General features: G+C 39.2%; 1 protein-coding gene across 1 annotated transcript in view; it reads right to left on the bottom strand.

The window, feature by feature from the left end:
• Positions 1–2302: 2302 nt before the first annotated feature.
• Positions 2303–11267, bottom strand: part of aldh1a2 (aldehyde dehydrogenase 1 family, member A2) — a gene marked incomplete at its 5' end in the record, with an annotated part of 28804 nt that continues 19839 nt past the window's right edge. The window contains 7 exon segments of the mRNA XM_014027603.1: positions 2303–3377; positions 3569–3643; positions 6040–6197; positions 6593–6757; positions 6849–7033; positions 8241–8343; positions 11149–11262. Coding sequence (XP_013883057.1) covers positions 3305–3377; positions 3569–3643; positions 6040–6197; positions 6593–6757; positions 6849–7033; positions 8241–8343; positions 11149–11262 — 873 coding nt within the window. The 3' untranslated portion in view covers positions 2303–3304.

Genomic DNA, 11267 nt, shown 5'->3' with positions numbered 1-11267 from the left:
TTTTTTCTTTTTTTTTTCTGAAGGCATTTGAACTCGTCAATAAACACTGTATGTTATGTAATCTCCAAAGGTTTCCAGTGTTTTACATTTTATGATTAACTGAATGATTCGTCATGTACAGAAACTGTTGAGTCAAACCTCCTTTCTGTCATGTTGAGTGGAAATTCATGTTTTGGTCTCATCTTTGAACTTTTAAAATATTTTTTCACTAGATAAAGATGAAAAAAATTACCTAATTTTAACCTTTTAACATGAATTCATGTGATTTAATCATAGGAAAAAGTTGGGTCTTTTATTTTGTGCTGTTTGATGACTTTCACTTCCTCTTGGTGAAGTATGGAAACAAGTGACTAACCTGGTTTGACATTAGTCTGAAAAGGCCAGATAATGTTATTAAACGCCGTCTGAAGTACGATGACCACACATCACCACCCTGTCTTCTTCCCACTCATCATGACTGTTACTGATGATGATGGTGATGATGATGATGATGGGTTTTTTAGTAAAAAATAAATCAAATGAACAGAAGCCAAAGAGCTCATCAACCTTTTAGGAAACACTGTTTTTTGGGTGTTTTCTGTTTGTTCCATTTTTAGATATTTTTTTTCGCTCCCCTAAGCTGTTTGTTTGGTTCATTTTTAAAACTTTCAATTCTCTCCTCAAGTTTCTTCCTGTATTTTCTGTCTGCCTTTTTTCAGACAGTGAAAACATCTTTATGCATCATCTGTTACAACAGATAATGTGAAAGGGAAAATTATTTTTTTGTTTATTCAGCTTAACAACAAGTCTAACAGCTCTGAATGTAAATCAGATTTAGGGTACTTATTAGTAAAAACCCACCTCTATTCATCTATAAAATGTGAAGAAACTAATGAGCTGCTGTATTTCCTTTCAGCTTTCACTTTTAAACTCAAACGTTGGTTTGGGTCCCAACACTTTCAATAATTAGCACGGTTATTCAACTAAATAGGGGGTCTGGGGGTCACAATTACTTAAAGCACCCCACCGCCCCAAGGGTGCCCATTAATGGTAGGTGAAACTCTGCAGCATGTAACAAAAGAAGTATCATCTTTTATTTTCTAAAGTAGATCATTGAAACATTATTTGTAAATTTACAAAGTATTTTAAATATATTTTTGTATTACATGATAGAGCTGGGCGGTATGACCTAAATTTTATATCACAGTATTTTCCTTATCATCACAGGTCAGCTGATAAAATGTACAAACACTGCTTATTAACTTTTTTCTTTTACTGTACCTCTGTCTGTGTCACTGTTTCCCTCCTCTATGTGTCTTTTCTGTAGACAGTAGTCATGCATTTTGGTCCGGTCATGAGGGAGGAGGGTTAAGAAAAGATTATGATCGGCTCTATTATTCAATAAAGCTTATCAGCACGACTCACCTTGCACACCTGTCAATTCCAATTCCACTACAAACTACTTATTTTCTTTTCAAAATAAAAACGTTAAGTCTCCATCAGAATAACATCTCCACATTAACATTGTGTGTTAAATCTAACCGTACACATCACAAAAGATGTGTTAACTTTATTCAGCGATGGCGAAATTGCCATTTTTTATGTCAGTCAATATAAGCAGCGGAATTGCCACCCACCACTGCAAATAACTGCTCCAACAATAATATTAGCATGCGAAAGCACATAGTGGTGCTGCAAGGAAAAGTGTCCCCCGGGAAACAGTTAACTGGCGGCCGCGACAAAATGTTCCGCATGTGTTCAGGCTATTTAAACCGGTATGTCAGTTTTCAGAAAATTCTTGTCTTAACAAAATTAAAAACCGGTATTAAGTACAAAACGGTATACCACCCAGCACTATTACATGAAGTAAAAAAAAAGATTTTGGCGGGCCGGAWGGAGGTCTCAAACGGGATGCATGTGGCCTGTGGGCCGCCAGTTGAATAGTCCTGATTTACAGTATTTATAGTTTTACACTGGAATGCATTGCTTTGGCTTATAAGAATCTTTTTTATGTTTGTTTTTTATAATTTTTTAAATAAATTTTTTATTGTTTATGTTATGTCCAGTCGTTTTACGTTCAGGGGTTAATACTGATGCCCCACAGCAAGAAGGTTCTGGGTTTGATCCCTGGTTCAGACCTGGGGTTTTTTTGTGTGGAGTTTTGCTTTTCTCCAGGTAGTCTGGTTTCCTCCCACAAATGAAAAAAAGCACATGCAATAGATAAATAAATGGTTTTAATTCGTTAATTTGGATATGACACACCATTTTTCTGAAATGTATCTTTTTTTAGAAAGTTCAGAACTTTTATGCACTTTCGGTTTCATTCATTTTGAATATTTTTAATTCAATTGTTCATTTAGTAACATACTTAGAATCTGCCTTTAATATAACAGTGGTGTGATGTTTTATCTTTTATTTTATGTTCTCATTTTCCTTAAGTTTGACTTCATGTTGCTCACATGCTTCTGTTTGCAAAGTGTCACATGAAGAAGTTAAAGTGTAAAGAAAAGTGAGTGAAAAAGCAACGATTCTCCAGAGAAAATAATGTTTTACTGAAAAAAACTAGACATTATATAATTTCATAGCATATGATTGTATAAACATAAACAAAAGATGGACATCAATGATAATCAGTTAAAAAAAGTTTAAAATACATCTACTCCTCTTTTAGCAAGTGAGAGTACAATGCTTTTAAGAGTTTAAAATCTTTCACGTTTACGTCGGTCAGAGGTTTACATACAGTGTTAAGTCATATGAGCTAATATATAAACAAAGACAATTAGAAATCAGTTTTAACTCTACGTTAAYGTTTTCRTCCATTCATGTCTGACAACATCAGTGGTCTGGAATGAGGTGATGTACTCGCATAAATTCTACCAAGACAATGACACATGAGGTTTTTGACAATCATAGCGCACAGTACAAAGAAAATCTGCCTCCCAACACATGACAAGTAGCTAAAGGGCTTATTGCAAGTGCAGCGACCGAGTCTCTGAGCATCCAGCATCTGGGGAGGGGGCCTACGTGTTGAGGCCGCGGGGGGTGGTGGTGTTATCGGGCGATGCAGTCAGAGCAGCTTCCCTTATTGTCTCTGCGAGTGCTTTAGTGGAGTTAGTGGAGGAGGTACGCAGTGTGAGGATGTGAGTGGGCGGGGTTCAGTGGTTCAGACCTGGAGAGAGCCGGACGGGAACGACTTGACTGCAAGGTCGAGTTGATGGAGGGAGCGGCAGCGAGTAAGAACTGGTTCTGAAGGTCGGTGAGATTTGCCACCATGGTCGGACTGAGAAMCCCCGCCACACCTCCTCTCAGAAAAACGAGTCTGCCTTTAAGAGTTCTTTGTAACCATCTTCATCGTGATGGTCTTCTCTTCTGTGTACTCTCTCAGGCAGCTTTCTCCCCTGAAACAGGAAACATAACAAAGACGCTCGTTTGAAACACAGAAGAAATACTGCGACTTCCTTTTATAAAAATGATTAATGCGATGTTAAAACATTTTTGGAAAGGATGTTTTCAAAACACAGACTCCGTATTAGTGATAATGTGCATAATTTGTGCATATCTGGTGAGCAGATAACCAAGCTGTACTCACAATTCACGTCCATTGCCAGACATTTTGTATCCTCCAAATGGACACTGTGTGCTCAGAGCGTTGAAGCAGTTTATCCTGAGAAATACACAAAACATTGATCAACCTAATGCATTAAGCCCTGCACTAACAGAAGGCTACATTAAGGATGATAGATATAAAGGAACTGTTTCCAAAATTACTGCAAATTTTGCGACCCTTTGAATTTGTTCTTGAATTACGATTAAGGAACACAGCTGAACAATGTCAAACTGTATATTAATGATTCAAAATGTCCTGATGCATCTCAGTAATCCAGGTAAAAAATCAAAAAGAAAAAAATTGTATAGGTCTTCTGGACAGGTTCTTCTCTAATGAAACATTTCGTCTCTCCAAGAGACTTCTTCGGTCGGAGAGTTTCAGGCAAAATTCAGGCTTTTAAGCACTGCTTCCATGTGACTGATACTCACATCACATGGCTATCGTTGACACCTAATTAACACTTATTGTTAACAGGGGGTGGAGTGATACTGGCAATAGCCGTGCTGTAGGAGGGGGACAACTGAAAACGGAGGCCTCCACCTCTGTTTAATGATGGATGGTCTTTCTTCACAAAAATGGCTTCTTTTACTCCTCTCTCAAACCAACGTTCCTCTCTATCAAGAATGAGAACATCCTCATCTCTGAAAGAGTGACCGCTGGCCTGTAAATGAGTGAAAACTGCAGAGTTCTGGCCATTAGATGTAGCTCGTCTGTGTTGGGACATTCTTTTGAACAGTGGCTGCTTTGTTTCCCCGATGTATAACTGGTCACAGTCCTCCTGGCACTTAACAACATATACAACATTGCTCTGTTTGTGCCGGGGCACCGGATCTTTGTGGTGAACCAGCCTTTGCCGTAAAATGTTTTGGGGTTTGAAAGCCACTGGGACATCATGTTTAGAAAATAAACGTCTCAATTTCTCCGAAACACCCGCAACATACGGAATAACCACTGGTTTGGGTCTGGGTTTGGGGTCTTCATTTTCACCTGAAGGTTGCATGGAATCCTGTCTGTGTTTCTTGTCTGCTTCCAGGAAAGCCCAGTCAGGATAACCACACTGCTCCAGGGCCTGTCGTGTGTGTGATTTCTCTTTCTCCCTGGCTCCTGGGTTTGTAGGGACACTGTCTGCTCTGTGGTACAGAGTCCTGATCACTCCTAACTTGTGTTCCAGTGGGTGGTGGGAGTCAAAACGCAAATATTGGTCTGTGTGGGTGGGCTTACGATATACGCCAGTTTCCAACCATCCTCCATCCGAAACCGAGACATCGCAATCCAGGAACGCCAACCTGCCATTTTTTTACATCCTCTCGTGTGAACTTAATATATTCATCCACAGAGTTGATGTGATCAGTGAAATGTTGGACTTCCTGGGCTTTAATTTTAACCCAGGTGTCGTCAACATATCTGAACCAATGGCTCGGCAGCACCCCTGAAAAGGGTGGCACACTTGTTCTGTTGGCACAAGTTTCATTAGAGAAGAACCCGTCCAGAAGACCTATACAATTTTTTTCTTTTTGTATATTAATGAGTTTTATTACAAATGTTGGGTAAGATGACAGAACGAACAAAAAAAGACTTTTAAAGAAACTTTCACAAACACTAAAAAATCTGCACAATTATTGATATTTAAGATAAAATACAAACAGCTGGTGCTGCAAGAAAATACTTATAAAAAGATTACAGTGACAATAGTTTAATAGTATTTTGTCAATATACAATTATTTACAGTATGCTAATGTAGTATAGTTGTTTATTATTATAATAAACAGTAGCATATTGTCATCCCTAATTTTTTTATAAATTTTATAAATTTATTATAAAATTCAGTTGAAAACTGAATTTTTGCTTATACGTATTACTATGAACAACATAAATACACATATAAAGAAACATAATTTACATTAAAACAACAACAAAAAATGCTGTAACACACAGTCATTCAGTATTATTATTCAAACGTGGGTCAAAGGAGAGTATTTAAAATATTAAAATTAACATAAAAATGCTACATTTATCTTTGTTTTCTATTATTTTATTATTTTTTTCCATAGGATTGCATGTTTTCTATGTGCAAGGTTGAGTAATGGTTTGACTGTTTCTGTGATGCAGCAGAAATGAAGAAGTAAAATAAATGTTTGCTCAGCTACCAGACTTCTGCAGTCGAGACAATTAATAAAACATTTCTGACAGATGCTGTGTGTTACATATTACTCATAACCAGCTGTTGGTAATTAAAACTGAAGCAAACAAATCCTGAGTAAAGTCAACATTTGGCAAACCATAGCCGTAATTTTCATCCACAGCTCATGTTTCATTTCTATTTCATTTTATGTCTTATTTGTGAACCATGGTTAAAAAAGGGTCAAAAAGAATAGATCTTTCTGTAGAGGATGTAATAATAGCTGCTTCAGGTGCTGTGGAGTCAGTTTTTAAGCAAATCAACTCAAACTCACCAGACGGTGCCGGCCTGCACGGCTGTGGAAATGGTCATGGCTTTGTTGATGTCGTTGGTAAACACAGCAGCAACCAAACCATAAATTGAGTTATTGGCTCTCTCTATCACTTCTTCAATTGTTTTGAACTTCATAATCTGCTGGACTGGCCCAAATATCTGCAAAGAGAGGTGCATTTTGCATTTGTTTCAACATTTTTTTTCGTATTTTATATGTACGTCTGTGCTTCACATTTTTTCGCCGTTTATTTTAGAGTTTTATTATAATTTGTCACAAGTTCAAAGTAAAATAAACTAACTAAAATAATTTATAAATTTTTAGAAAGTCAAAAAGCTCAAATCATATTTTAATGCCTAATAATATTCCAGGACTATTTAATACACTTTAAATCTAACCAGACTTTAACTTATGTTGCTTTAATATATTTTATATATATTTATTATCATCCTCGGGTAAAATCACAGTATTTTCTTCCATCCTTTGTAATCTCATGCAGGTTTTCATGCATTAGTTGTGCAGGAACTACAGCTAAAAATCCCAATTATCATCATACCTCCTCTCTGGCTATGCGCATATCATCTTTCACGTTGGAGAAAACTGTAGGCTCAATGAAAAAGCCTTTCAAGCCTAAAGCTTTGCCTCCACACTCCAGTTTAGCTCCTTCACTGATGCCGCTCTGGATGAACTCCAGCACCCGATTCTGATGCTCCCGGCTGACCTGCGGAGGCGGAGGACAACACGTGAAACACACAGAGCATTTTAGAGTGACAGAAAAAAATACAAAAAGACTCCAGATGGGTCCACCTCACCTGTGGGCCCTGCTCAGTTGTGGGGTCGAAGGGGCTGCCGACTATCCTCCGCTTGGCTCGCTCCACGCTCCTCCGAACAAACTCGTCATAGATAGGCTCCTCGACAAAAATGCGAGACCCTGCTGTGCAGCACTGGCCTGCGTTGAAAAACACGCCCTGGTGGGCCTGCTCCACGGCCAGATCCACTGTGGAATAAACAAGGTTTTAGTAAAGATATTTAAACAGACCATCCATCGATCACAGGGACACACAGAGACAAAGAAGTCAACCATTCATGAAAGAGTGGACCTATACAGCCTTCTTCATTAATAGACAAGGGCATTAAAATAAACTATTAATAAAAAGCTAATTATCAAGTGAAAAAGAGATTTTATCCTAATTTTTGTTTAAAGGGAAATAATTCAAAACTCAATTAGCATGAACACAAACACCCAAAAACGTAAATCTTTTATTTGTCTAAAAAAACGGCATGGTGTTCGTGAAGTCATCCCGTATAAATCTGTTTCAGTTTTTCTAAACGACAGAATCCTGCTCTTGTACACAAAGAGTTAATGGACCCCTGAGATTTATGGGTCTCGGCTGAAGTACCCGACTGAGAGTCAGGGTCTATTCTCCTGATTTACAGGCCTAAGTGAGACCCTCTCATGGCTGCTGAAAGCATTTGAAAGGCCCTACACCCCAGTTTGGGGAGGCACTTTGACTTAAATGAGACTCTTCCATCCAAAGGATTTCAAAGCCCAAATAAGCTTTTGAATAGTTTAAATATGTGTYTAAAAAAAGCATAATGTCAATCAAAATAAACAAAGATTAAGCTGCAAACAACAATATCTGGTCCATGCAGAACTATGTCAGGTTGAATTTACATTAACAACAGCTGAGCAGATTTTATGATGCTTATAGGAATGCCATATTTATACAGTCATTAATCGATGGTTTTTACTTATTTTCTTTATTTTACTACGTGTAGTGAACATCCATGTCTTTTGCCATCCACTGGGGTGTGCTGTAGCACCCTCTGCACCCCTTCATTCCTCAGCCCTGATGCCCTGAGTCCTGTGGGACCCGACACAATTCTTGTGTCACAAAACGTTACTGTGACGTGAGCGAGCGGTCAAAACATAAACTGTGGGTTTTCTTATGGCCCTAGCTCATTTGGTAAATTAACCAGCTGTAAATAAGTACATTTGAGAAGAGGATTTAAAAAAAAATCGAAAGCTTCTTGAGTGGTTTAAGCACATACTGAAACTTTGGAGTTTTACATATCTTCAGATTTAAGTTGAATAAAATGAAAAAGCAGTTGTTGTTGCACGGCTTCAGGGTAATTGTGCAAATAATTAACAAAGCAGTTTCAACACTTAACAACACTTGTGATTTAAACACTTAAAAACTCACTGTCTGCATCTGCAAAGATGATGTTGGGATTCTTCCCTCCCAGCTCCAGCGTCACTCTCTTCAGGTTACTTTTCCCCGCTGCCTCCTGGATCAGCTTGCCGACCTAGCGGAGGAAACAAATCTGCAGTTTACTCAAAGAGATGGGCTTGCTGCCAGATCAGTAAATCAGAGCCATTTAATATCTTAAAGATGCTGGTTAGCTCCAAACAAGGAATGCACCGGGCAGCCAGCTGAAACACACATTTTTACAAACACACACACACACAAAAGAATATCCATTGCAGGATTGTGGAGGCAGCAACAGGAAAACAAAAAGATGTTTCAGCTTGGCATGTCATCTGTTATAGAGAAGGAAAGGGTGTGTGGTGTCCTCTCTGGAGGTGTCTAACCAAATGTGGGACATTTAGTTTGGTATAAAACCGGTTCTGTGTTTTGATATGGACGATGAGAGGATTTGCTCAAGGTTTTTCCTTTATCACTCTATCATCCCTTTTTTTCTGCCTCACTTCTTATCCACACTGATAATATCAACCAAAATCAAGAACAATAAATAATACTTTTAAAGACCAGCATTCTTAACGTCACGTCTCTGTTAAGCACCAACATTACTCCTGGTGTCATGATGTAAGGAGCCAGATTACCTCTGATCCTGATCAGGGGGACAGAACAGCACAAATCCATCTTGAATCTGCATGCCTTGTTCTTATACAGGATCATGTCAGTCCACACGTCACGTCACGTGTGCTGTTGGACTGTCTGCATCATGTTGAGGTGTGTGGGATCAGCGTGAACGTTGACCCCAACACAGTGCCGATCTGCTGGATCTCCAGGGCCAGTTCTAGCAGCTGTGGGTCGACTTGCAGCAGGAGAGAACACAGCTGCTGTATGACCGTGTTCTGCTCAGAACTTCAGGAGGTGTCACACCCCTCTAACATGGGACCAGCACTGTTTCCGTGCAGCCAGCTTTCTTATTCATTTGATCTGATGTTATTACAGCAAAGTTACAGGACCTTCAACATGTGCAGTTTTGTTTTATTTCCTTCACTTTGTCTGGGTGCTTAACGTTTTGGTGTTGTGGTTAGTGAGTCTGTATTAATTCGTACATTAATGTTGAGCTTTATGTACGAGTGTGCTTTGTCATAAAAAGTTAGGGAATTGTTGTTTTAAAAAATACTCAGACAATGAATGAGCAGATGAAACAGATATTTCCCTGTTCTGACACACGGCTCTCTGGACAGATAAGAAGCCCGTGAAATCCCCATGCTTCCCAGACCATCCTACACCCTCAGACAGCATTCATCTTCCTATTACTCACACAGGCCCTTTTATTGTCCAAGTGAACTGACAAGATCAAGTGGAAAAATACCGTCTTAGTGGCCAAGCTTAAACGCCCCCATCTCTAACATGGAATAGACTCTTTTTCTTTTACCTGAGGGTCTGAGCTGATGCAGTAAAAAGATATGAACAGAGTCATCTGCTGTGCAGCGGCTGGCACCAAAGCTGGATGAAAACACCATTTGTCTGTCTTTCATTTGAAACACAAAGTGGCTAACTAGGGACGTGTTTGCATGCGTTTATTCTACGGTACAGGAAACATGCTGGACTGCTAAACTCCCAGTCAGACCCCACCCCCCCAAAAAAATCCACCTGTAACCATTTCATCAACCCCCAGTGACTCACAGTCTGAGCATCAACAATAAACTCACACAAACTGAAGTTAGAACCTCTTAGAGGAATCAAGATGAAAAAATCCTTGTTTCTTTGTTTTTAAGTTATTGGGGATTAGAACACCAAACTTTGAAGTGTAAATGAAATGTAAGCTTAGACACAGAGCAATGCCAGCAACRGCTGCTAGATGGCAGCTTAACAACCAGAAAATCTAAGTTAATAGTTTTTATTTGACGAGATGTTATGATTTCAGATGCTACAAATGTGCAGTCAATCTGGTGAATTTAGTGGTTGTAAAAAACAAAAAAMCGTGTATTTTTTGTTGTTAACAAGATTCTAGAACTTGTTCATTGACAGATGTGTGATGTCTTCTTGTTAAACTGTTTAAAATTAAACAGAAGACCTCTACAAGATGCTGTCAGTCAAGCACGACAAAAACCTGAATRTATTCAGGTTTYGGCATTAATCATCACTGCTGAGGAGAATTTCAGTTTCATTTTCGTATCTGTGAGGCTCCTGACTGTCATCTATTATGTCTGTTCCTGCAGGGGATTATCAGATATAGCACACGCACAAATACACACAACTAAAACACAACCGGAGTCAAAACAAACGCCTCAGAAAAGCTGGCTCCTTTTACTAAATGTACACGTCATGATACTCATTCTACTTCAGCTTTGCTGTAAATGGTTTTAACGGAGAGGGGAGGTGGTGGCGGCGGGGATCTGGTGGAAATGACAGATGTTTATAAATGATCTGCAGAGAAGTTATTTTCCGTCACTCATCGCTGTTCCCTTCAGCCACAGGAATGTGTTCAGAGCACAACTCCCGGCACCTAACAAGGTTCTGAAAGACCTTTGGTTGCAAATTAACTGCTTCCCTTTTCTTGGTTTATCGGATGTGGATCTTGATAAAAGTTCAATGAAAAGCACTGTTGTGGTTAATATGGTAAACATAGCAGAGGGGGAAACAGACAGATGCTGTTTTCAAAGGGACATGTTTGTATACTCTCGACAATGCAAATATGTGTGTGAGATAAAATCAAAGCTCTTTCACAAGCGGTAATGACAGGCCACGTAACTTATGTAAGACCCCATTTGTTTGTCATTAAAACTTCAGTGCAGGCACACAACATCCACTAATTGCCCGGCCTGGCCTTCTGCTCCGCACATGTTCGTCACTGTCACTTGCGCTCATTGACAAAAGCAACGAGCAGCTGCTGACACGAGGAGAAAAGTACCTCAGTGGATCCTGTGAAAGCCACTTTGTCGATGCCCATGTGTGAAGCAATCGCCGCTCCCGCTGTTGGACCGAATCCTGGCAAAATATTGATGACTCCCGGTGGAAACCCAGCCTGTC

Source organism: Austrofundulus limnaeus, unplaced genomic scaffold (genome assembly GCF_001266775.1).
Source record: "Austrofundulus limnaeus strain Quisiro unplaced genomic scaffold, Austrofundulus_limnaeus-1.0 Scaffold5, whole genome shotgun sequence".
NCBI lineage: Eukaryota > Metazoa > Chordata > Actinopteri > Cyprinodontiformes > Rivulidae > Austrofundulus > Austrofundulus limnaeus.
The sequence above is the reverse complement of the archived record's forward strand: the minus strand, read 5'-3'. Positions and strand labels throughout refer to the sequence as shown.